A 27757-nucleotide genomic window follows, 5' to 3' on the forward strand; every position below is an offset into this window, starting at 1 on the left:
CCACTTTACTGTGGTGATTAGTGACTAATTTGGATGATGACTTTCCTACTACGATGGGTGCACACGTGAACATTTGTACCTAGTCACAAGTGCTGACACTCCTGTCGCTTCCTTGGGAAAACTGACAGTACCCTTTTAAAATCTGTGTGAGTATTTTCCAGCAATAAAGAGCCAAGATTTAAGGAAAAAAAAAAAAAAAAGTTTTGGTATTTGATGTAGCATAAAAAGATAGATAAAAGCCCGACAGATAAATTACCTTTAAAAGAAAGGTTCTAACAAATCCAACAGTTTTAAAATATCAGCCCTATTACTAAAAAATTAAAATCCTTTTTTTTAAGCTAGAATCTTTCTCTCACCTTCATTAACTTAAGGAGTAAATGTACATTCCTGGTCACTGTCATTTCTAGTCATTTTTGTTTTGTGGGAATTTCATATTAATAAAAAGATTACCTAGTCATCAATTACATTGAGCACTGAGTTAAAATAAGTCCCAAATTCTGCCCCAAAAGTGACTTGAGTCATCTGATTTACTTCTGAGCTCGAATCAAAGATTGTACCTAAAATTGTATCCTTAGGTACAATGATACAATACAAACCTAAGATTCTATCACTTAGGTCTCTATATTCAAGAAATCTGTAGCATTTACTATATCATAAGATAAGCTTTTCAAAAATTCTCTAAATTTAATTAAGCCTGTTGCTGTTTTTTTTTAAATGGGGGTTGTCTTTTTTTTTAAATCACAACAGAGGTGAGACTTTAGCAGATTTTTAAATCAACACAGGAAGCAAGTGGCCTTCAAACCTGCCGGCTATCTCAAAGAGAATAAAGTGTGCCAATCAAAGTAGTGAAGCATAAAGAATAAGCAATGAAACCAAGACCCCAAAACTTCTTAATCATAGTGCTTAGGACAGGAAAGACCTATGCCATCATACTCTATTTCTGGATCTATCTTCATGTGTTTTCATGATTCGAAGTCGTGGCAACAGTTGAGTCATCTACTTAACTTTTACTAACATTTATTCACAAATCAATTTATGTTTTTTATTTTTCATATTCAGCCTATTTTTAAACTATCAAGAAGAGTTTCCTATCCAGGTCTTACACAGCTCCCTTCTCTAAGTTTCAATGATTTCCCAAGGCTCAAGGGAAAAAGAGATTAAAAAAAAAAAAAACGAGGAAAAAAATCCTGTATGAATGTCTGATATCTAGGTCATACTCACCCACCTTGTGATCCCAAGTACCATTAATGAGGTGACACTTAGACACATAAAGTCCTTATTTCTTAGAGGGCTTATGTATTAACAAAGTTTTGTTCTTTCCTAAAAATGCTCTCTTCAAATTAAGTGTCACGAAAAATAAGCACACTTGAACAAAAGGTCAATTTTATTAGTTTCCTAGACCTGTCCACTAACTTAAAAAGCAGAGAATTTAAATGGGAAACCCAAAGTGATAGAGAAGTTGGTTATCTTTCGGCTGTACATGGGAAGATCTCATTTGAATCCCATTTCTTCTAGATGTCACTTAAAAATACCAGTAAGATAAGACTTTTAAGTACAAGTTTGTGACAATTTTCCACCTCTTCTACTCAACTATTATTTATTCATTTATTGACTTAAGTAATATTCATAAAGAACCAAACGAAACTTTTCAAAAAGTAAAGCTCACCCCCCAGGCCCAATTAGAGGCAAGCACAGTTAATAAGTTCTAGTGTAAACTTCCAAAGATAGTCAAAGCATGTATAGTTTTATAAACTAATCAAATAATTCTTTACCTGATGATGAAAGTTCGCAAATGAACCTCATGGTAAAATCTGAAAGGCAATCCCCCACTGCCTCCTGATATTATTCTCTAAGTACCAGGAAGGAAGGAGGCTGGACAGGAAGCTCCAGAAGGGAATAAAGGTTTGTTTGTGATTCAAGGAAGCCATTAGTAACATCATTACCATTTTCAAAATGACTTTAGCTTGCTGCATTTCCATAATTTGTTCCATCAACAAAAGGTAAACTTAAGAATAAAATTAATTCGGACCTTCTAGACAGAATTTAAATGTTTACTTCAGATGAGGAAAGCTGAAGCAGAAAGGTAGAGAGGTATGTATCCTCAATTCACACAGAGCAACTAGATGCCACAACAAACTATGTATTTTATATCTTGATCAAGAATGAATTTCATGAACACCGAGAGCATTCAATCAAAATAAAGAGCGATATAAAGAAAAGGGAAAAAACTACATTTATAATAATTCATTCTTGTCAATTATTAAACATTTAATACATGATCACAAAGTTTTCGTGCTGCTATAAATCCTATAGGAAAGCTTTTAAAATATCAGCTTCCAATCATCTTTAACAAGAAAACTGGCCTATTTACTTGCTAAAGAACAAAGGCATATTCTGAGGGTCAAAGTGGCAACTGTGCTGACAAGTATATGTGGCTGGTAGTAGTTCCGATGTGATAACATCTGAGGATATTCCAACATTTAATTTCAAAGTTTCAACAAAGCAATTATTAAACGTGCTGATTTTACCCGGTTTAACACTAGCTTTCAGTATGCTGTGTCTCGTAGGGCTTTCTGCTTTAAGTCCTTTTTTCTTAGCCGTATGGTTAGGAGTAAAGAATCATTAATTCAGTTAAGCACCTACCCATCCAGGAAAAGCTTTAACTTTGCAAAGAGGAGACAGAAAACCCTAAACTTTTGGCCAATTGCAGTCTGAGCTCCTCACCATTCCCGCCTATCCCGGGCTCCCATCAGAGAACCTATAGAATACGGCACAAAAGAGAACGTGGTTTCTGCCCCGAGGAGCAGGAGGTCGCCTCGACTGGTCACAGGAGAGCTGGGGGCTCGGGATTTGTTCGGGTGCCAGATAGGGACAGGAGTAGAGCCTACTCTGGGACAGTGGCCCCCAGCCTCCGACGCCTCCGCCAGGCCAGGTGGACACGCGGGATGCGAAAGAAGGCTGCAGAACGGGATACCACATGGGCACCTCTGCGTCACCCCGGCCCCACCACGTAAGGCCCAGGCCGCGTGACGCAAGAGCCAGTCCAAACCCGCCGGACGTTTGGCATTCCCGAGAACTCCATGTTGGAGCCGGGTGGTCAAAGGTGACCAGTGACAGCATGGACGGAACTCCGAGCCCGGCCCCACTCTCCGTCAAGGAGAGCTCTAGAGAGCCAGCATCTGCCTCTGAGAACAGTTCCTCTCCTGCCAGCTCCCGGTCACCCCCGATGCCAACCCCTTCCCAGACCCAAGGACCCATTCACCCCTCCCAGACTCCACGACCCGGGCCCGAGTTCGACTCGCATGCCAGATCCAAATCGCGCGAGGTACGGCCACCGGGGCACGCTGGGAAGTGTAGTTCGCCGGCCACAGCAGGTGCCCCGCCGACGCAAACGTCTAGAGGAAAAGAACTACACCTCCCACGGTACCCAAGGCTAAAAGACTTGCCAGCCTGGCCGGCAACTGGGACGCTGGCGGCGGGGATACTCTCGTACCTGCTGTCGCCGCCGTCGCTGCAGCTGCCCCTGAGCTGCCGCCACTACTGCCACCGCGATGGGGAGTGTTCCGCTTCTTATTCTTCGGCATCGTGGGACGCCCGGTGCCGCCTAAACTCGGAGCTTAGCGAAGATCAGCCGATGGAGCTGCACTTTTTACTCGTGCGTCTGTGCGGCGGGCGGCTGAGAGGTGAGTTTTCGACTAACAGAGGCGAGAAGCGGCGCGGGTAAGAGTGGGCAGTGGCGGCAGCAGAAATCCCCGTGAAGAGCTGTAATCGGAAACGATACATGTTTCTCTCTAGCGCTGGAGCTAAGGCGGGGCGGGCGAGGCCACGACGCCTTAAGTAGCAAGACCGCCGCCTGTCGTCACCATACGTGGGCGGGACTCGAACTCTCACTAGCCAATCCCTATAGACCTCCCCACCAGAGGCGGACTTAGGGCGGCCGAAGGATGCTGACTACCGATCCCATGCCACAAGTCTTCCAGCGGCGGCCCGGAGCCGGTCTTCGTTGCCGTCTTGAATTCTGGGAAATGTAGTCAGCCCTGGGGAGCCGGCTCCCAGCTCCTCCCAACGGGCATTTCTACGCGCTTCCTTTGTTTCTCGAGACCCTTCCCCTGCCGCCCCGCGGCCCCGCCTTGGAATTGACGGAGGTGGTAGCCAGTGAGGAGCATGCCGAATGACGACAGCCCGCTTCCAACTGGGATTGCTTCCAACTGGGAGCTACGCAATCCGCATTGCTGGTCTGTCTCCAGAAGCTCGTGTTCTTCTCCTTAACCTTTACCCTACTTGCCTGTGGGCTCTGCCCAGGCTCAGCCATACCCCTCCTTAGGTATGTTTCCATGGTTTTAGTTGTTGAATTAGTTTAGCGATCATCAATATTTATTATTGAATTGTGGTTCAAAACATAGGAGCACCTCAATACATAAGGCAAATGCTAACAGCCATAAAAGGGGAAATCGACAGTAACACAATAATAGTAGAGGACTTTAACACCCCACTTTCACCAATGGACAGATCATCCAAAATGAAAATAAATAAGGGAACACAAGCTTTAAATGACACATTAAACAAGATGGACTTAATTGATATTTATAGGACATTCCATCCAAAAACAACAGAATACACATTTTTCTCAAGTGCTCATGGAACATTCTCCAGGATAGGTCATATCTTGTGTCACAAATCAAGCCTTGGTAGATTTAAGAAATTTGAAATCATATCAAGTATCTTTTCCTACCACAATGCTATGAGACTAGATATCAATTACAGGAAAAAAAACTGTAAAAAATACAAACACATGGAGGCTAAACAATACACTACTAAATAACCAAGAGATGACTGAAGAAATCAAAGAGGAAATCAAAAAATACCTAGAAACAAATGACAATGAAAACACAACGACCCAAAACCTATGTGATGCAGCAAAAGCAATTCTAAGAGGGAAGTTTATAGCAATACAATCCTACCTCAAGAAACAAGAAAAATCTCTAATTAATTGTGGTTCAAGGCTATGTGCCGCCCCCCCTTGAAAAAGATGTGCTTTAATCTACTCAGTCATGTAGTTCCTGTATTTCTCCTGCTCTAGACTAGAAAGATCTGGCGATTCAGATTTCTATACAAGAATGTGTCCTTTGTCAATTCTTCCTGCCAGTTAGGAGGTCAATCTGAGATAAGGATTGGGTTTTGGGAATTTAACAGCTGGTAAAACAAACATGAGCTATGAATACCAATACTCTCAGTGTTTTTTATTTTCCAAGGTGCGCCTAAGATCTCTGTCTTCCTTGTTACATTTGTCATGTATTTAGGACCTGTTTTTAAGTTCATGTATTATGCTTATGACAGACAAATTCACTGACTCACCTCAATGTAGGTGACTCATCTCCCACTCCACCTCCCTCCTGAGTCCTCTTATTTTCTTTTCAATGGCAAGTAGCACATTTTCACCTGAATGTTCCATATGCACCTCAGTCCAGCATCTCTAATACTGTTTCCCTCTTCCTGTCTTCCCTTTGTGTGTTCACAGTACTACTGTCCTCCCATATGTCCAAATTCAAGAACTCAAAGTCATACCTGGTTTCCCTAAAAACAATCAGTTTTACCATAAAACACCTAAATTCATGTCCTCTTCTCCGATCACACATGACCTCAGTTGGTGCCTGAGCATTTTAAGGGATCTTGCCAGTCATTTCACCATATTTAATGCATGATAATATTGCCAGATTTATTCATATATCCCCTATTTTACTAATTCACATGGTTTAGTAGTTGCTCAAAAACATTCCTTGGTTCCCATTACCAATATATCCAATGCCAACCTTCTTCCCCTGGCCTGGACTCCCTCTTCAGCCCTTCTTTCACTGCTTCCTGGTACATGCCCTGTGCTTCAGCCACATTGCACTGCTCCTCGCTTCCAGTACACAGCTCTGCTGTCCTGCCTCCATTTTATCATTCACGTTGTCCAGTGCTCTGTAATGTCCTTCCTCCCAGGTTCACCTTGGAAAATTTTATCCATCTTTCAAGATCTAGCTCAAATTCAACCTCCTTCCTTCCTAAAGCCTCCAACCAAAATTGTTTCTTTTTCCTCACAACTCTTAAAACTCTTTGTAATGCTCTAATGGCACTTATTACACCCGCACAGGCCACACAGCCTATTCAAGGATGCTATTCAAAGGGCATTATTTCAGCGTTGCTTTTACTTTGTTTAATCCTGAAGCTGCAAGTAAACCAGATAAGGATGCCGGTTGGTGGACACAGCTCCCACTGATGCCCTTATATCATCCCTTCAGATGACTGTACGTCTGAAGCCCAGTGGCCTTGGCCCACACTGAGTGAGATGACCCCAGACTGGAGGATCATAGAATTATACCTTTCATAACCCCAGGCTCTTGGTCATCCAGAAACAACTCATACTACAAGTAAGGCAATAATTTTGCTACCCTGTGAGCCACATCACCCAGGCTTAATGTCCAGGTTTCAGGCCTTGTAACTTGTGCTTTGCCTACATTTGGGGCATGCTCCTTTTATCTACATCCATTCACATCCACTTGGAGGTTTTTATTGGGAAGGCCTAGCTATGACCTACCACATCATATACATACTTGCTTTACATTTGTTTGTAAACACATCTGTCATCTCATGAAACTGTCAACTCCCCCAAAACAAGAACCTGTTTGCATCATCGCTTTCCCTCATGGCATGTAAAGAAGTGTTATCTTTGTAATTATAGGGGGTCAGTATATGTTAAATGAATGTTCAAGAAATATTTGTTGACTAGATTTTTCTGGGTCAAGAAAAGGCAGCAACATTACATACATGGAGTGTTACTTTTAGTATAATGAACTCTGAGAGATATTTTTGATAAAATCATCTTACTGTCTTTATGTCCATAGTTTAGTTCCAGATCAGTAAAAGTACCAGAAAGATTTAGCCATAGATGTCATAAAACAGTGGTCCTTAACTTAACATATTGGTTTTGCAATATATTTGAAGAAATTAGAAGACTCCAAACAACATCAAATAAGTACAGAATAACTACAATTAACCAGGAGGGAAGAGGAACAGGACAAAGGGGTTTTCTCCTAGCCAGACTTTGCCTCTGCAGGGACTTCTGCTTATATCTCATTGGCTACACTTTTGTCAAATACGCTTCCTAGTCACAAGGGAGTCTAGAAGAAAAGTATTTTTAATTAAGTTCGTTGATAATCAAATCTGAGGTTCTGTCAAAGAGAATGAAGATCACGCCTATAAGACAGGCAGCTAGCAGTGTCTCCCTCAGGTACTACGAGGCAAAGGTCTCCCTTGAAATGCTCTAATAAATATCACATATTTGTTACCAACATGATGTTATGTGCTCCCTCATACCTCTTACTCATAGGAAGATGTATCCTCCTCCTATAAACACAACCTAATCCAGTTTAACATTCCACCTAACAGATATCAACATCATGGTAAGTACATTCAGATGTTGCAAAAATTACACTAATCTGAATTTGTGGACTTGAGAAGAGTTCTAATCTCTCATGGGGTATATATATTGAGGATTTTGGTTCAAGAACAAGTAACACAAGACTTGGTATTCAAACCTCCCTTGAAGACATGAACATGAAAGGATTTCTTTGACTGACTTTAGTCATGGCTTCCTTGGGATTCTTTGCATAGCTTTAAGCAGAAATAAATGCCTCCCAGATTCTCCATTTTTTTTTTTTTTTTTTTTTTTCCGGTACGCGGGCCTCTCACTGTTGCGGCCTCTCCCATTGCGGAGCACAGGCTCCGGACGCACAGGCTCAGGGGCCCATGGCTCACGGGCCCAGCCGCTCCACGGCATGTGGGATCTTCCCGGACCAGGGCACAAACCCGCGTCCCCTGCATCGGCAGGCAGACTCTTAACCACTGCGCCACCAGGGAAGCCCCAGATTCTCCATTTAAGACTTGTCATCATCCGGTTCCTGCCTGTCTCTCTAGACTCACCTCTTATCGCCTAACAACAAGGCCCTTCCTTCCTGCGATACTGGATGCCTCGAAGGTCTGTGAGGTCACCATGCTCACACAGGTTTGGGACCTGCCCACCTCTCCTCGTCTCAGGAGCCTCTTCTCACCCATGCCAATTCAAACACACCTCAAGCATCTTCTTTGCCAACTCAAAATACAGAGTTCATTCCCCCTTAAGACTTTTGTAACAGCTCCTCCCCACACCTGATAAGATCTTCAGCTAAGTTTTCTACAGTTGCCATTTAAATCTCAGCCTAAATGACAGCTCCCTAGCAATGCCTGTCCCACCCTCCACTCTCATATACCCCCTCACCCAACCTACCACCACCCTGCCTGTGTTATTATCCCAAAGCACATCTCACTACCTAATATTTTTCTAGTTCAATTATCATCGTCTCTCTGCCCTACCAGAATGTTAAGATTATGAGAAAGGAGGTTTTGTTTGTTTTATTTACTGCTCTTTCTTCAAGTTCAGTATTGGAAGTTGGTAGCTATTCAATTTGTGTTTACTGAATGAATAAATGGATAAATGATTGAATGTCACTGCTCTGCCTGAAACATTGTCCACAATCTCCCCCCTCATCCTTTAAGTCAGGGTTCCCCAACCCCCGGGCTGAGGACCGATATTGGTCTGCGCCTGTTAGGAACCGGGCCACACAGCAGGAGGCGAGCAGCGGCGAGTGAGCGCAGCTTCATCTGCTGCTTCCCATCGCTCGCATGACGGCCTGACCTATTCCCCCACCACCACCCGTCTGTGGAAAAACTGTCTTCCACGAAACCAGTCCCTGAAGCCAAAAAGGCTGGGGACCGCTGCTTTAAGTCACAGATTCTGATTATCCCATCCCTCACCCCATCTCATTTAAGTGTCTCTCTTCTGTGTGCCTATAGTACCTTCCCTAGAATAGCATTAATTGTATGTATTATAACCCTTGATTACTTGTCCGTGTCCCATCAGTCACAAAGTGGGCAAAGTTCAAATTTATTATCCCTGAAACAGATGCCGGGGCTTTACAAGCACACGTAGCACGTTTCTGCAAATTAGAAAGAGAGCCAGGGCACCCAGCTTGACGAGTGCTAGTGGGCTGGAATGCACCCCCCTCACTTCAGCAGGGAGCAACCTGTGCACCTGTACATGGTGGCCCTGGTAGACACTAACTGTTTAATTCAATGAGGGAGTGAATCTCCTCTATATCTTAGTTTCTTAAAGGCAAAGAAACTAAGGTGGGGGAATGAATGAGACAACAATTATCAAAAGCCTGCTCTGTCGCTGGTACTATTCTAGGGTATTTTTTAAAAATTTTTTATTTATTTACTTATTGGTTGTGTTGGGTCTTCATTGCTGCGCGTGGGCTTTCTCTAGTTGTAGCGAGTGGGGGCTACTCTTTAATGCGGTGCGCAGGCTTCTCATTGTGGTGGCTTCGCTTGTTGTGGAGCACAGGCTCTAGAGCGCAGGCTCAGTAGTTGTGGCGCACAGGCTTAGTTGCTCAGCGGCATGTGGGATCTTCCCAGACCAGGGCTTGAACCTGTGTCCCCTGCATTGGCAGGCGGATTCTTAACCACTGCGCCACCAGGGAAGCCCTAGGGTATTTTTTTTTAAACCATTTTATTGAGGTATGATTGAAATATAAAAAGCTGTACATGTTTAATGTATACTATTTGATGAATTTGGATATAAGTATATACCCATGAAACCATCAGCAAATCAATACCGTAAACATATCCATCATCCCCAAAAGTTTCCTCTCACCCTTGTGTGTGTGCGTGCACACGTGTGTACTTGTGTGTTAAGAACATTTCATTCTAGGTTCTTTTCACACATCTCATGTACTTCTTACAACACCCCATGAAGGAAGGATTAGTCATTCCATTTTGTGGATGAAGAAATGGGCTCAGAGAAGTTTTGCAACTTTCCCAAGGTCATACCATTGGTAAACAGTGAGCCTGTGATTAAAACCCAGGCCCTTCTGATTTCAAGGTTGTCCCTGGCTGGCCTTGGCTACACGGGAACCTGACTGCGTGTTCCCAGGAGTCACGGGTTATGTATGAAGTCCTGCTAGGACAGGCCTATCTGGGCAAAATCTTGCCTTGTTCCTTTTTTTCAGTGTCTCTCAGCCCCTAGTGTTGTTGACTGCCTGATGACTAGCAGATTTAGAATTTTCTGATATTTCTAAGGCTGTAGCAGAATTGTATTATCAAATAGCAATGTTAATCAAATACTTTTTTAAAAATGGATTATCACTTGTTATGTTTTTGGTTACATTGCTTTCTTAACATTTGCAAGTTTTGTTTTATTGTCAGGAATGGTGATAATGCAACATGCTAAATTTGAGGTCCCTGTTTGTTTCTTTTAAGAAAGGATACAGTGGCAAATTTAGTTAGAACTCTTAAGCCTTAAAATATATTTTGTTTGCCTTTTTTCTTATTTAGGAGATATTTCTTTGTGGTGTTCAGTTTTGAAATTGCATACACTTTATCTAATGAAATTTCTGACAAATAAAAGACAATAAGGGTAAGTTCAATTATCTTTTTCTAAAAAGAGAATGTTGCTTATCTCACAAAGCTATGGTATTATCCCTAATACAGTATAAGGCTGTGTTAGAAAAGTAATGTGAGCCGTAACTACCATTATATGCACAACCAGGCAGTAATAGTTAATGACTTCCTGTGTTGAAAGAGCTTTTCATGGCAACAGCACACGTATGAATTAGCTTTTCTTTCAAGCTAAAGATACCGTTGGACTTTTTTCATTTGGATATCCTCTGACACTTCATACCAAACATAATCAAAATCAACTTGTTCTCTACCGATCCCTCTATCCTTATACAACCAGTTCTCCTTCCCTGCTTTCTCTGTATGTGTTGGCACCAATCTCCTGGCCAAACCATCAGGGAATCTCAAAGTTGAAAATACTTGAGAGCTAATCTACCTCAATCTCCTGCCTCATCTAGAAACACTTCGACAACATGACTAGGATCCAGATCTGTAACTCAGTCTTCTAGGGTTCAAATCATGGCCACACAACTTGCAATGGATTCTTAAGCAAGTCACTTCGCCTCTCCGTGCCTCGGTTTCAATGAGGATAATAATAGAAACTGTTTTGGGGGATGGAGTGAGGAATACGTGAAATAATACATGTAGAGCACTTAACCCAGTGCCCAGCACATAGCAAGTGCTCAATAAATGTTAGCCTTTATTATGAGCAAGCAGATATTTATCCATCTTTTCTTAAATTCTGCCAGTGCTAGGAATCACCCAACTTTTCAAGGCAGTTCATTCCAATATTGAAAAGTTATCATTTTTAGGAAAGTCTCATATTCCTTCAACAAACATTCAGCAAGAGTCTGCTATGTACCAAATACTGTGCTAGAACCTGAGGACAAAGAGATGAGTGAGAACAAGGTATCTGGCCTCAAGAAGTCCCCAGTCTAGCAAGAAAGCTCAACACCAGGTGGCTTGTGGCTGTCCTGCCCTGTCAGCCCACCTGGGTCCCCCAGGGACATGACCAAGAAGATCCTTCATCTACTCCTAAGCAACCAGTCCACCTCCCCAGGGAATTTAGTCCTCTCTACTAGAGCAAATCACCTTGCCCCTGTGAACCTCCATTTCCTTATCTGTAAATGGGAATAAATAATTCCAGCCAACCACATCACTGGACTGTTGTAAAATAAAAGGAGATCATCATGTAGTCTTTGGAACCTGTCAGGTACTCTATAACGATGAGATACTCCTTGTGTTAAGAAAGAAATGACTCTTCTAATGATGGGAAGGGAAGATCTTTTGGCTGGGCGTTGATAGAGGCAGTGAGAAGAGGAACTGTACCAAGCTTCCAAATCAGGCTCACCTACAAATACAAGACTGGACTGAGTCAACAAGGTATCAAGCACTGCTCCTGAAAATCTCACTGGTGTTCACATATGTTGTTGGAAGGTCACCACATTTAAGATCCAAACAGACCTAGAGTCAAAATGCCTTATCAGGACTTCCTTGGTGGTCCAGTGGTTAAGATTCCGCTTCCACTGCAGGGGGCGCAGTTTTGCTCTCTGGTGGGGGAACTTGGCCAAAAAAAAGCCTTTCTAGTTGGGTCACCTTGAGCCTTCCTTGAGTTGGGTGATGCTTCATTTAAGCCACAGTTTCCTCATTTGTAAATCAGATTCTCTTGCCTGGGAATTCAGAATTAGAACTGAGAGACACTGAGGGTCTGAGAGACACTGAGAGACATGAGAAGTGATGTCAAGGAATAAAAAGTGGCTCTCATCTGCCCACCACAGACATGATAAAACAAGAAAGTATTTGCAGGAAGAAAAGAACAAAATAGGACTATAGTGAGAAGCAGAGACAAGAGACGGAACAGCCCGGCTTCCAGTGGTCCTCCACTTCCAGGCAGCAGAACTTCCAAACACTCAACTGAATTCCTGCCTTCGGGTTCCAGGAGACACCCCTGAACTGTTATTAAAACGAACTCTTTCTTTATGCTTAAGCTAGGTCCAGTTGATTTCTATTTCTTGCAAGCCAGAGTAACTGATAATTCTTCTTAGTGCTCCCCCTGTTTTATTGAGTCTAGTATCTTTGGAAAACCCAGGAAACTGTCCAAGTAGTTGCAAATGGGACTTGCAAAGCCTATCTTTTAGTCTCCAATGAAACGCAGTAGGAAGTAGGAACAGATTCTGCAACACTTTGGAGGCATGTTAGCATTTTTCCTAATTATGGAGAATGAGAGAACTGCCAAATTTCATCCATCATCAGTGATATTAATGTGAACCAACCCAGCCAAAAGAATTCTGAGAAGGTATTTTAGAAAACTTAAGCCAAACTAGGACTTCTCTGGTGGTCTAGTGGCTAAGACTCTGCGCTTCCCCTGAAGGGGGCTTGGGTTGGATCCCAGATCAGGGAACTAAGATCCGGCATGTCGTACGGTGTGGCCGGAAAAAAAAAAAAAAAAAAAAAAAAAACTTAAGCCAAACTAAAGTGACCATACCAGGTTTATCACACTGAAACAGTTATATTAAATAGTTCTAAAATTATCATTTTTATTATTTTACTAAAAATAAGAGAAAACTGGCCATTGAACACATAGTTAAAGACTAAAAACTTTATTAGTAAGAAACATTTAATGAAAAATGTTTTTTCATTCCATTCAAGAAAGGCTTTTGGGCTTCCCTGGTGGCGCAGTGGTTGAGAGTCAGCCTGCCGATGCAGGGGACACGGGTTCGTGCCCCGGTCCGGGAAGATCCCACATGCCGCGGAGCGGCTGGGCCCGTGAGCCGTGGCCGCTGAGCCTGCGCGTCCGGAGCCTGTGCTCCGCAACGGGAGAGGCTACAACAGTGAGAGGCCCGGGTACCACAAATAAAAAAAAAAAAAAAAGAAAGGCTTTTGTAGTTCATTTGTAACAGACACCACTGGTTGCCTACCCCAAAACTATCCAACCCTCCTTCTTCATTCACAAAACCCCAGTTTTGTCCAGATTTCCGACCTGCTATGAGTGGCCATGTGCTTCAGGGAAAGCTGGACCTGGCCACAGCTCCAGGAATCGGGTCATAACTGATCCCATGATTGATTCCTCTTACAAATGGTTTGTGTAGTCTTAGACATGCAACATAATTCTAGCCAATGAAGTATAAGAGTTGAGGGGTTTTACAGAAGGATTTCTCCTTTCCAAGAGAAATACAAATGAAAAGATGGTTTTCTGTTTCTCTGGATGTTGTCATTTGTGACCATGAGGGCAAACAAAGCTAAAATACCAGGAATGGCCAAAGGGAAGGATTAAAGAACCCATAAGAGATTTTTGTATCACTCACCCGATCACTCACCAACCGGCACCACCTACCACCTCTAGACCACCCATTTTGTGAGATAATGAAGGCCCTATATAGTTAAGTCAATTTTAACTGGAGATTTCTGTGACTTGGGGCTGAAAGTATCCCCTTAAAAAGGTGGTAGCATTTGACAATTTCTAACATTCTATGTGTTCAAAAGTGAGTTGAAAAAAAAAATCCCCCAACTATTCCCCTGCAACCCTTAAAAGTCCCATATGTTCTAAGAGAGGAAATGTCTTTGAAATCCACATTCCTGTCATCTGCTGTTTTGTACCTAGAATGTACCAACACAGCACCACTAGCCACTTCATGCTGCCTCCACAGAATTCTGTCCAAGAACACCCCGTTAAAACTCTTTCTTTGGAGAATTTCCTTTCCTCCACTTCCACCATTATCATGCACGAATGTTTTGTGGGCTTTTATCCCAGTATCCTTTTCTTTCTCCATCTTTGGCATTCCTAATTAAGAGTTTTTATTTCCCTTAATGGTTCTTAATAGGGTCGTTTGTTGCTGTTAATTGGCATCAGAATTTTTGTAACTGAAACATCTTTCAATGAGAAGAATCAATTTTTCTGTCAATGGTATCCCAGGTGGCTAACTTTCATTATGCTTAGGTTAATGATTCATGACTGGTAGTTTTCCTTCTAAACAAGGGCTGCCATGATGGGTGAGCAATGATGTCCTCTCTATATTCTAAAGACCAAGGGAACAAAATGTATTCTACCCACATGATAATGGGGTTAATTTAATTCTAAATATATAGGTCATAAATGTAATTTCTTTGAAGAGTATTTTTTTGTTGGCTTGATTTCCATAGCCTAGTCTTTTTTGTATAAGAGATATCTTCTAGTCTCAAATTATTTCCATTCATGCATCCATGCAAATTTGCCTTTGTCCCCTGAGGTTGATCAATGAACTCTCAAAATAGGAAGTAAACCAACAACTTTTATACTTTTGTGCTTTCCATATGATGTTTCCTTCCATTAAGGCAACATTCAGTAATGTTCTTTCCCTACTCTTGTTCTCTGAAGTTCTACCTCTTATATCTTAATCCACCTTCTCCCCATCCCTGGTGTTCGCCCACCCAAAGTTACGCACAGTACAATACCATTTTTTCACAGCTCCGGAAGCTAGAGTACCTGCCTACATGTTTTTTTTAAAATGGGGTGGTCCATTTGCCAGCTTCACTATTTGCTTTCTAGTGGTATTATCCATTTGTTGTATTTGACCCAATTTTTTGGATAGAATCAATAGTTATGATTTGACATTTAGAGAGATACCTTTAATTAACTAATATATTAGTTTTTAAATCTTCAAAGTGACACCCAATATAATATCTAGCTTTGATATTTCTCCTAAACTCTAGAGCTGTATATCCAGTCACTGGCTTTTACTTATATTTATTGCCCTACAGACTCCACAGATTCAACAAATTAAAAATGTACATATCTACTCTACCCCTACCCCACACCTACCTGTTTCTCCTTTGGTATTATGAATCATGGTTAACGGCTCTACTATCCACCTTTATATCCAAGTCAGAAACCTAACCTCATCCAGCACAATAAACCATTTCACATCTAAAATATCTCTGGATTCTATCCTCTCCCCTCATTCCCACTGATACTACCAACTGTTACCTAGCCTCCTAACTCACATTCCCACTTCTGGTCTTGCCCAGCTCCAAGCTGACAGAGTGATCTTCCATAAGACAAATCCCATGACTATCTCCATGAAGACTTTCCAAACCCTACCTCTGTTTCTGCAGAATGGATAATGTGGCCCCTAGTGCTCTTAGAAATCAGACAGATTTCTGTCATGGGGAAACAACATAGTCCTTATTGGTAAAAGTGTATTTTCTGGAGTCAGACCACTAGGATTTGAACCTGGCTCCACCACTTACCAGAGGCAAGGTATCAAATTTCTGTGCTTCAGTTTCCTCTTCTATAAAATGGCACTAATCAATAGTGGTTTTTAGGGTTATTGGGAGAATTAAATAAGACAATGCATTTTAGCACTCAGCACTATGCACGTATGTCTGGCACACAGTAAATACTCAATAAATATAATAATAATGATACTATTTCAGAAAATCTATGACTTCCATTGCACTAACTTGTTTATCGTTTTCTTTAGTAGGCTTTGAGTTTCTTATATCTAATTCATCCTTGTAGCTCAGCGCCTAGCACTGGTCTGAAAATTGCTTTTTGATTGAATGACCATGTTACTGCCTGGCTCATAACACTTCATTGGCTCCTGATTGCCTGTAGTATAACATCCACACTCTTTAGCGTGGTTTGCAAAACCTCTGAAATCTGGCTCCTCCCCATCTAATCTGCCTCATCTTCTACACTCCAGCTAAACAAGATCACTTGCAGTTCCCCAAACATACATTTCCTTCGATCGCATTGAATGTCTTTCCAGGCCCTTTCCCCAAACCTGGTGAACTTCTTTTGGTATTCAAGACCCAAATCAAGTATCTTCTCTTTAAAGTCTTTCCTGACCTTCTTACAGATAACCAGCAAGTCTAAAAACACAGGCAAATACATAATAAATTGTTTGTTGGTATTATATTACAATACAGGATGAAATAAGGTATCTTCATTTCCAGACTTCATGGCCACCCTGTAGCTAAAGCTGATCCCTCCCTTCTTCATGCTCCCACATCACTCTTTGCCTCTTTTGCGAAGCACGGGTGACTCAAGACTCAGCACACAGAGGCTCTGCCTTATTCATCTTTGTATCCCAACCACCCATCTCCATGACTGACACAGATGAGGCACTCACCAGATATTTTTGAATGAATAAAATGTCAATAAATATTTATGGATCCTCTATGTGTAAGGCAAGGAAAACAGCCACGCACTGAATCATTGATAGTGAATATCCCCAGCACAAATCCCCCCCTGCAATCACTTTCATCCCTGCTGCTCAAGGTGGTGAAGCAAAATGCTTGGCAAGTGTCCTGGTGATCTCATACTGCATTTCTTGCATTCATGATGTCATTCATGAATGCCATTCATGATTAAAACATGTCTTCTTTGAACAAATATTCCTCCCCCCTTTTTTTTTTTTTTTTTTTTTGCGGTACACGGGCCTCTGACTGCTGTGGCCTCTCCCGTTGCGGAGCGCAGGCTCCAGACACGCAGGCTCAGCAGCCATGGCTCACGGGCCCAGCCGCTCCGCGGCATGTGGGATCTTCCCGGACCGGGGCGCGAACCCGTGTCCCCTGCATTGGCAGGCGGACTCTCAACCACTGCGCCACCAGGGAAGCCCCTCCCCCCTTTTTTTTACAAAGGAAAAATTTAAGGACATAGTGTCTACTTTAATGAGTCACCATTATTTGATACCTTCAAAAAGAAAAACATTGATAGAGAGTAAAATAAATAAAAAATTTCAATATTAATGACATATTCAAGTATGAATGTTCATATTAATACGAGTCAGTTAAAACTTTATTAAGAGCTATTCTCTAAATTGACCAGATAAGTATATTGCTGTTAAGGTCAGCTTTAATTTATACTCGCTGATGCAGCTCACGTATGTGGCTGCAGTCAGATCACGGGGCATTTTCAACTAGTAAACTAGTTAGTGGTCCCCCACCCCATCCACCTGCAGCAGATTTCATCTGGCTCATGATAAAAATCCCAAGCCAGTCTCTTCTCAGCAAACTCTCCAATGAAACATTTCTTAAAGGTGACATGTGACAAGGAAAAGAAACACTTAACATGACAGTTTCATGACATAGCCTGTGATGTGGAAGACAGCCTCTGGCTAGTGACGATAACCACACTGCCAGAGGCGTGTTTTACAGTCGCACACTGGCTGGTCCAATAAGGGAGCCATGCTTTAATAATGACTCATTGTCCAGGAAAACTTCCCGTTCTATGAGAATGAGCCCTGGAGTAGCTCGTAATTTCATGGTCACTGTGACAACTCTGAACCTTTCAGAGACACTCTGGATCTGTGGATCTGACCTTGAGGGAGCGTTGTAGTGGGGGGTAATGGCACCATCACTCATTGAAATCTAAAGGAAAATTATTGTCATCTGATAAAGCATTATTCTGTTCACCATTAACCCAACCTATAAAAGGCACCCTGCAAAGTGAGCCACAATAAATATGTATTCATGGCACACTAGCACCCAGAACCCGGGGTGCTGAGTTGCCATTTAAACCCTCCCAGAGGAAGCTGTTAAATGACACAGGGTGATTCAAAAAGAATTAAACACTTCCAAAATGGACTACTCAGTACCCAGTAAATAGACGTCATGTGGGTGACCTTTTAAGTGTCTAGCCATAGGGAAAGTATTAGGTTTTGACCACATGTTTATATTTGTTATAAACAAATACTACAAACACATAAATACATTATATTGTCAATTCTTTTTTGAATCATTGTGTACCATAATATAGGTATGCTAATCTGAGGTCCAAAATGGGATTTAGATGGTCTGTGAAATGCCTGAAATTATATGCAAAAATACTGTGTAGTTGAGACTTAAAGTTATAATATTTCATTCTATCCCATATTACAGTTTGGTTTTATGTAATAACATGGATTCAATAAAATTTTTCATTAACAGATTCTACAATGTTGTTAGTCATTACTTAATTACTGAGTTAATCTTAAATTTAATTTAGAATTTAATAAACTCCTACAGTATTTTAAAGTCTACAGTAGACATATAAAAAAACTGTCATATTTAACACCACACTTCAACCATGGCTGCTACAGCACCATTACTATTGCTCTTGCTGTGGGACCCAGGGTCACTGCAAACCCATAAACAATCTTTTCTAACTCCTACAAAATTTAAAAAGGCACCAAGATGTCCTTCCTTTTGGGAGGGAGGCAGTCTTGCAATGGGGAGCATTGTTTGGCATGGGAAATGCAGACTGGATTTCAGCCCCCTCTCAGCCCCTCAGCTGGGCTCTTTTGTATAGTACACAAATTGTACAACTGTATACAGCAGTCCCGCTGGGACCCCAATGAAAGTGAAAATATATTATGACTCTTTTCTACTTTCTCTACTTAAAATACCTTGACATAGACCAAGACATACTCTTACTAAAAACAAAACACAAAAAAACTGTATTTAATTGATTTTAAGATGCATATTTTTTAGCAATTTAATATCTCTGAAATTGAAATGTTTCTTACAGTTTTATACCCAGTCAGCCACTCAATAAATTTTATATAATGAATATACTTACTAAACCAAAAAAAAAAGGAAGTGAAATAATTCTAACTTCTATTTATTATGTTTTCACTCAGAATAACAGATTATTTCCTGCTTGAAAAATGATACCCTGAAGATTTATCACATAGAGCACTTCCCCTGTCCTCTGTTTTCAAGTACTCCTTAGACTAAAATAATCCCTCCTCAACCCCAAAGCACTTTGTTTATACTCTTCTTGGGGCCTTATTCCTTTCTGCTTTGTACTGTAATTGTCTTTTACCTTCTCTTGCCTGTTGTCCTGTAAGCTCCAGCAGGGCAGGGCCTGTGGACCATGGTCTTCTCTGCTACATGGGGCAGCAGCACGGTCAAGTGGAAGCAGAATGGGCTCTGGAGCCGGGCCACCCTGCATCCAGATCACGGCCCCGCTGTCTACCAGCTACAAGATCATGAGTAGGTTACTCAGCCTCTCCAAGTCCCATTTCCTCATTTGTAAAATGGAGATAATAACACCGAACATATGAGATTGGTCTGAAGGTTTGAAAACGAGTGAGGCTGTGCAGGACTGGCACTTAGGGTCCTTGTAACTAACTATCGCTGTTTTGGAGGCAGCATGAGTTTTGTAATCAGATAGATTCGAATCTCAGCTTGGTCACTCAGTGTGTCCCCTAACTACAAGTCATTTCTCTAAGCCTCAGCTTCTAAGCCTTGTGAATGTTAGATTTTGTCTGTCTCATTGACTGATGTGTCCTTACCATCTAACAGCAAACCTAGCAGTTGATGAACGGACCAACGAATGAATGAAAAATGACGGTAATTCCTTACAGCACTATTGCAAGAATTACAAAGAATGTATATATAAAATGCCAGTCATGGTTACTGTGCCCGGTACATAGTAAGCCACACTGATTTTTGATTGTCAAAACAAATAGATGTGAAAAAATAGGATTAAAAATTCTATGAGCACCCACACCCATGTATTTATCACATACTCTTACTAAAAAAGAGAAAATTTTATTGAATCCATGTTATTACATAAAACCAAACTGTAATTACAGGAAGAGGCGATAAGAGGACATGGCTACGTGGCTGGCCAGTGACTAGTGCCTTCTGCTATTAAATTGTGCTCACACCCCCAATGCAACACTGATACAGGCAGCAAGAATCATTCGTTTAGTAACTATTTATGGAGCACTAAGGATGTGGAGAACACCAAGGTGGATAAAATATTTAGGAATAAATACGTCTATATCAGGGACAGAACATGGACGTGCTTGCTTTCCAAGAATCTGAGATCACAGATGACTGGAATTTCCATGTAAAAAGAGATTCCAACAAGAGCATAATGAACAGACAGAATACCTGTCCTTTCTCTCTTTATTTCAAATACTACTTTCATAACTGTGACCTTTCTTCTCCCACCTATTTAGGCAAACGGAGGTAGCCCCTATGCCTTTTGTCACAAATACAGATAGCATAGAAACACAGATTATGGAGGTCAGGACAAGGGAGTTTCCTACTGCCCTGGATACTACCCTCCCATTAGTACAAGATGGGACTACGTAGATATGAGGACTGGGTGGAAGGCGGGTAAATCAAAGCTGGGAGTCTAAAGATAAATGATTACACTTCATCTGTAACCTGGCTCCTAGGTGATCTCACCTAAAACATTCCAAATTGATGCATGTCATTCTTGTCCTCCAAGATAGGAAAGCAGACTCCATAAACCATATTGGAGTACTACTGATCGAAGAGGAGGGAAAAGTCCAAGGCTGAGTTAACAATTTGAATTTTACATATCTCTATATTGAGATTCTTAATGCAAAACATATAATAGGACATAGAGTTAAAACAACGTTTTATGTCTTCATATAATCATTTCTAGGCAAAAAGATCTAAGCAGTAACCTTGAAGCCTAGACTTAAGCTTCCTCAGCTCCCTTTGTGCTCTCCAAGCCTTTAATGATGGGAGCAGATGTCTGGCCACTGCAGGGAACACAGGACACTAGGAACAGCAGCAACACTGCTTGAAAGATAATGAGCAGAAAACTTCCTAGGACCAACGATGCGAGAAGGAAAGAAGGGAGGGCAGAGAGAAGGTGGGAGGAAGAGGAGAAGAAAGATGAGAGGAGAGAGAGGGAGAAAGGAAAGAAATAATAAATAAACCTAACAAGTTCCATCCATCTCAAGGATTAATTATGTAAAACATTGAGCTGAAGGAGGTCTGAGAAATAGCCCTTCCACTCCCACTGGCCTTTGGGGGTTGTCTTATCAATTAGCTGAGAAACATGATGCTGACCTATATGAAACAGGATGCTGGGGGAATCCTTGATTTCAGACAGCAGGCTACATGAGTGCCCAAGGCCACTTCTGGGGGGTAGCAATCTGCAAACAGGTGATGTGAGTCTTTGATATCCTCCTTGCTCCCTTTATGTAAAATACCTTCTAGTTTTCTCCTCCTGCTTGGGCAGCCCCCATTGGAAGAGACAGAAGTGGCATGAAAGGCAGCTAGGAGTGAGTGTGTGTGTGGATGGGAGGTGGGAAATAGCCCCATTCCTGGACATAGGCTCAGCAGTGTTTATCCTGGGCAGGCCAGATGTCAAAGACCTCTCTAGTCTTCCAAGGGCAACAAGGATTAGAGCTCATGTCATGTGTGACAAAAAGGAACTTTATCTTTCACCAGGTTCTCCTTCCAGGTTCCTCTGAGAATCCTTGAGGGCTGTTCGCCCACTCCCACCTCTGCACCAGCTGCTGTCTGTCCCCCGGGAGTGGCAGGGAGCGAGTCCCAGCTCTCAGCAGGTCACCTCTCCCATCTCATAACCACCTTCCCAGGCTGCTGCCAGCCTTCCTTTTTTGCTTTGCTTCAGCCACCCACGCATACGCGTCCCTGAACCCTTCAAAGCTGCAGAGATCAGAAGGCTCGGGCTAACAGAAGAGAATTACAACATAGAAAACAGTATTTTCCCCAAAGAGAATTGGGCTCCCAAATCCTCCTCCTTCCCCAGGTTGCATCTGTTCTATGTCACTTAGAATCATAAGTTTTACTTTCCTTGGTTCATAATTCCTTTTGCAGAATTACAGTGGGCAGACCCAAATCCCTTTGTCCCAGGGAGGGCCTTGGGCCTCTGCAGGTGCTGTCAGCCTCACCACACCTTTGATTTGTATCTGCTAACATATAAGAGGGAGATGGAGAGACTGAAGGAGTACAAAGACGCTGAGAAGGAGGAGGTGAGAAAGATCCGGTATGAAACATCAGCACTGTGCTCTAGGGCTCAGAACTGTCTCCTGATAGTAACATTATAGCTTTATTTTACTTATAGAACAACATTTCTCCATAATAAGTTATCTCCTTACAAAAAAAACTGAAGGACTGTCAGTGGAAATTTTAACCAAGCTGCAATTTTTGTAACATGAGGCCATACAGTATGTTCTTTTTAGGTAGATGCTAGGCCCGCCTTATCCCTGAAGGAAAAAGAACACGGTGAGACTGCCTTGTTTACCGAGATTGCTAAGATAATAAATCGATATTATGAGTCCCATTTTGGTGTGTCTGAGTGAGAATCTATTGAAGCAGAAGGGACATTATGGGGAAAAAGCTTAGGAAGTGAATTAGATTTTTTGTACCCGGAGTAGGAGCTATTCAGATAGCAGAAAAATCCTATGAAGTCACTCATCAGGCAGCAATGCAACGAACACTGAAGACAACTCTTCTTTCAGATGAGAGGATGGTCCAGGACAGCTCTGTGACTGCAGATGCCTGCATGTCATATTCCAGATATCAGAACTATTGAATAACTAATGTTCAAGGGTTTATAGCCCAGAGTGAACATTCTAGAGTACAAACTGCCTTTGACTCAACATTATCAAAAACCAGAATGTTAAAGTGTCATCACGTGTTGGATGTCCACCAGGGCCACACTATATAGTGATGTTTGCTTATGCCAGAGGCTTTCTGTGGGTATGAGACCTTCTCGACACCAGTCACCACTGAAAGGCCAAGTCAGAGATTAGACACATATTTCAGGTAGAAAAGCCACAACTGGTATAAAACTAAAGCAAGAAGACCGGTAGTAAACAAAGTTCAACAGAGTACAGTTGGCCCTTGAACAACGGCATTTAACTGCGTGGGTCCACTTATATGCAGATATTTTTCAATAGTAAATACCACACGGTTGGTGGTTGGTTGAATCTGCAGATGCTGAGGAACTGAGGATACGGAGAACTGACTATAAATTATACACGGATTAACCTCCGTGTTGTTCAAAGATCAACTGTAATTGCAACTAAAGCAGCTCTACTAGTAGATAGGTCTTGAAGGGCCAAAGACCCTTTGGTAGACAGGGATGTCTGAAACTATAAACACTTGTTGGAGAGCATTTCAGTAAAAGGCAACCTCAAGGTAAAAGTGTCAAGTAGGCAAAAAGTCATTGACACTGTGACAATAGCTTTTGAGGAGAAGAATGACATGACATCAACGGTTTTCTTTGGAGGATTAATCTAGTGGTAATCAGCACTGAAGTTAATACCAGCTTAAAGAGGGTCTGGGCCCTCTTTAAGAAAACGAATACAGACTTAAGAATACAAAATTGCTAGGGCCAGTCCCAGAGACCTTGAACGGGCCCATGCCTGCAAGGAGGCCTGAAGGTTAAGCTCCCTTACCTTCACAATAAGCTACCTCAGGGGTGACAGCTAAAGCCACTAACGCCGTCACCCCCATCTATCCAGCACCCACACTAGAAACGTGGGAGTCATCTTTGATCCTTCCTGTTATTTTCTCTTCAGTCACCAAGCCATGGCCATTTTATTTCTTGAATGTTTCTCAGATTCATTTCCTTCTTAATTTTTCCTGCCAATACCTTGGATCTAGCCATCACCACCTCTTACCTACTCCACTGCAAATAGCCTGCTAACCAGTACCCTGTTTCCACTTTTGTTTACCTCCCAGAAATCTATCCTTCACCCAACCACCCAGAACACAACATCTATCTAAAAGGTAGATCTACAATTTCACAGTTCTGCTGAGTACCCTTCAGTAAGGTCTCCTCCGAAGAAAGCCAAAGCCTCCATGACCTGCATCTCTCCACCTGCAGCAAAACTTCTCACAGTATCAGCACCTTGTGGCCTATAGTTCCTTGCAAACACCTTGAAAGTTTTCATTTCCAAGCTTTTGGTTCCTCGCTGACCTCTTAGCTTGGAATCATCTCCCTTTCTCCTCATCCCTCCTTCTTTCTTTACCTTTCTTTACCAGGCTCACCTTCTCCTGGAGGCCTTCATCAATACCCAGCCCTCCACACCAACTAGCCGGTCAGGTGCCCTCTGTAATCTCACATGAGAGCTCCATCAGGTGCTCAGCACACTATGTTCAAAGGATTTGTTTATAATCTGCCTTTCCTTCTCCTCTCCAGCTGGTGATCTTCTTGGGGGGAGGAGACATGTCTAGTTAATTTTTAGCAGAAGGTGGGTCCTTGGCACTTAGCAGAATGTAGGGCCTCAGTACATTTTTTGAAATGAATGAACTAATTAATGACTAAATCAATCACTATATGAGCTATTCTCTGTGACAGAGTACAGAGAGACAAGAGAGTAGAGAACTTAATGCTGGGCTATGCCCAAGATTGTAGGTGGAAGAAAGAAAGGAAGGCAATTGGGCATAGGCTTGTGGGAATAATCAATCAGAAAAGGAGGAGGATCAACAGGAATTTTGGGGTCATCTTCTTTCTACTTATCATTCAGTTTCTACAGTGAATGCATATTACTTTTTTTTTTTTTTTTTTTTGCGGTACGCGGTCCTCTCACTGCTGTGGCCTCTCCCGTTGTAGAGCACAGGCTCCAGACGCACAGGCTCAGTGGCCATGGCTCACGGGCCCAGCCGCTCTGCGGCATGTGGGATCCTCCCGGACCAGGGCACGAACCTGTGTCCCCTGCATCGGCAGGTGGACTCTCAACCACTGCGCCACCAGGGAAGCCCTGCATATTACTTTTTAAATAAGAAAAAGGAGTTTATTAGAGTACAGGCTAAGCTGCTTAACAAAAAAAGACCCCCAAATAGAATGATTAAAATACAGTATAAGTTTATTTCTGTCTCATGTAGAGATCCAGAGGTGATCTGTCACAGGCTGGTGGAGCAGTACTGCTGCCCTCAACGTGCCAACCCCGCCAACTTGACCACCAACTTCCAAGGCTGCTTTTCCAAGGAAGAGTGAGAACAAAACAGGAAAGACAGCACAGTTAGCTCTCAGAGAAGCAGGAATTTGCTCCCAGCTGATGGCCAAATACTCACATCCAGCTACAAAAAAATACTGAGAATTGTAGTCTCTAGTTGGGCACCCATATGCCCAGCTAAAACTCGGGAGAGTTTTATTCATTAAAAGGAAGAACAGGAAAGGAATACCAGGGACAACTAGCGTTCTGATGTAATGTTCTGTTCTGTTTGTTTTCTGTAAAAGAGAGAGAAAAAGAATATTTTAGTAAAGTATTGTAGTAGAAACAGAAGGAGAAGCCAGATTTCAAGGGATTAAGAGTTTTAGGTAGTGGAAAAATGAAGATAAAAAGTGCAGATCAGGGTTTCCCTGGTGGCGCAGTGGTTGAGAGTCCGCCTGCCGATGCAGGGGACACGGGTTCGTGCCCCGGTCCGGGAAGATCCCCCATGCCACGGAGCGGCTGGGCCCGTGAGCCATGGCCGCTGAGCCTGCGCTTCGGGAGCCTGTGCTCCGCAACGGGAGAGGCCACAACAGTGAGAGGCCCGTGTACCGCAAAGGAAAAAAAAAAAAAAAGTGCAGATCATTTATTCAAGTTTAACAGTAAATGGAAGAAGAGAAATAGAGTGATGACTTAGAAAGAATGAGAGTCAAACCAGGTTTTGTTTCTGTTTCGTTTTTCTTGAAGGAGGAATACCTGTGCTTGTTTGAAGATGTCAGTGGAAAGAAAGATCAAAAATGCTGGAGAATGCCTAAAACTTGTGATTTAAGCCTTGGTAAATCAGAAATCTGCTCCTGAAATTGAAGGAAGGATGACAGGACAGTACAGAGTACCTTGATGTTGAAGTGGGGAGGAAGGTGGATTGGGCAGTTGAGACTTCTCACCAGCTCTCCAGGGTCTCCTGCTCTAGAGCCCCAAGCTCCAAAGTTTCCCGTCCCTAATCCTACCCAAACACACCTCCCCCCAACATATTACCTGTGACCCATTCCTCCTCATTTTCTACTTTGCAAAGTCAATGAATCAGCTAGACAGGAGTATCAACAAAGGCTTCAAGGGACACTCTGCCTACTGTTCACTTCTTGAATTCATTTATTTATACATTCTTAATTTCATACATAAATATCACCTTCTACATCCCTAGGGATACGAGGCAACAAGACAAAATCCTTGCCTTCATGGAGTTTAAATTTGAGGACAACATGTACATTTCAACAATAACCTTCTGAAGACAGTGCTCAGCCTCCACAGCCTCACCCAGTTACTTGAAGAGTGAAAGTTCAGGGAGGGTATGAGATGGGGCAACAGTATGACAGATGTCTCTCCAGCCACACTGAATACACACCAGTCCCTTGGGAGCTGGAAGAATACAGATCTAGGTAATAAATCCATGGAATGCATACATAGAAAACAGAGATAACAAAACCTGGCCATCTTGAAGACATGTTAACAAGGTAACCTAACCTCTAGGTAGGACCTTACGTGGCCATAAAGGGCCAATGGTTTTCCCACCTTGATTTTCTGCCACAGCATATGCTTCCCTCCCTCTATTCTTCTCATCACATTCCTGCCCCACTGTTTGCTTTTCATTTTCTCCATGCTCTCCTGCCTATGATCACCTTCTGATTTGTGTTTCAGCTCGATAAACCATTCCTAATCTCTGCCAAGCAGTAGAGGGTACAGGTGAAGAACACAGACTCTTAAGTGAAAAGGCTTGAGTTAGATTCTCAGTCCTTGAGCAATTCACATCTCTCAGCCTCAGCTCACTCATCTGCAAATGGAGATAACAATACCTACCTCGTGGCCTGCTTCTGAGAGTTAAAGGGGATGTTCCTGTAAAGTCTTCACAAAATGTCAGCCCCTGATGATCACAAATAAAGGTTCTTTATTATTATGTGACAATGCAACCAGATAAAGCAGCAGATGTCAGCCCAAAGCCTGACCAGTTCAGCCTATTGGCTGAAGTTTTAAAAACAAAGTAATAAAAGAGCATTAACTACCGGGATGAATTACACATCCCTTCTGGAATAGCCTTCTACTATGTAGACCTAGAATGACCCAGGGGCCAGAAGAACAGTCTGGTTTTAACAGCAGTCAGCCTTGCTAGGGCCTCTGGGGTTGGCCTTAATAATAGTAATAGGAAATGCTGAGTCATTCTGTCCCTGGAGTTGGGTGGGGACTGAAATCCTCTGTGGCAGGCCTCCCAGCAGAACCTTCCAGGGCCTACTCGTCCACTCTGATCTCCTGACCCACTTGCAGCTGACCTTTTCTTTGTCTCAGCCCTATTTATGCTCTCATCTCTCACCCACTGATCCAACTGGTTATTTTCCTTCCGTAGGCACAAGCCTCCCAACCTCAGTTCTTGAGCCACAGCCAAACGGGCAGGTGCTCTTATCTGGGAATTTCCACCTGCTAATTAGGGGAGGCCCTGAGCACAGAAAGGTGCTAACTTTCTTCCTGGGAACATTGCTCAGGTTCTTCCTTTAAAAGAGTTAAATGAGAGGAAGGAGGAAGCAAATTTAAAAACCTGCTCATAGTGGAAATGGATGAAAGCGAAGGAAAGGGGAAAAGTTCAATGTGTTTTGCAG

General features: G+C 42.5%; 1 protein-coding gene across 2 annotated transcripts in view; it reads right to left on the reverse strand.

Moving 5' to 3' along the window:
- Window positions 1–27253, reverse strand: part of IFRD1 (interferon related developmental regulator 1) — a 48809-nt gene extending 21556 nt beyond the window's left edge. Inside the window, exon 1 of one of the 2 annotated variants that reach the window (XM_027102155.1) lies at window positions 26967–27253. Coding sequence is in view for 1 of the 2 variants with exons in the window: in XM_027102154.1 (XP_026957955.1) it covers window positions 3494–3584 (91 nt within the window). In the remaining variant the exon portion in view is untranslated. Of the gene's footprint in view, window positions 1–3493; window positions 3838–26966 lie in introns of those variants that run through there. The other variant, XM_027102154.1, reaches the window with a different exon arrangement.
- Between the last annotated feature and the right edge of the window lie 504 nt (window positions 27254–27757).

This window comes from Aethalodelphis obliquidens, unplaced genomic scaffold, assembly GCF_003676395.1.
Source record: "Aethalodelphis obliquidens isolate GAN/ISIS:26980383/991018 unplaced genomic scaffold, ASM367639v1 scaffold5, whole genome shotgun sequence".
Taxonomy (NCBI): Eukaryota; Metazoa; Chordata; class Mammalia; order Artiodactyla; family Delphinidae; genus Aethalodelphis; species Aethalodelphis obliquidens.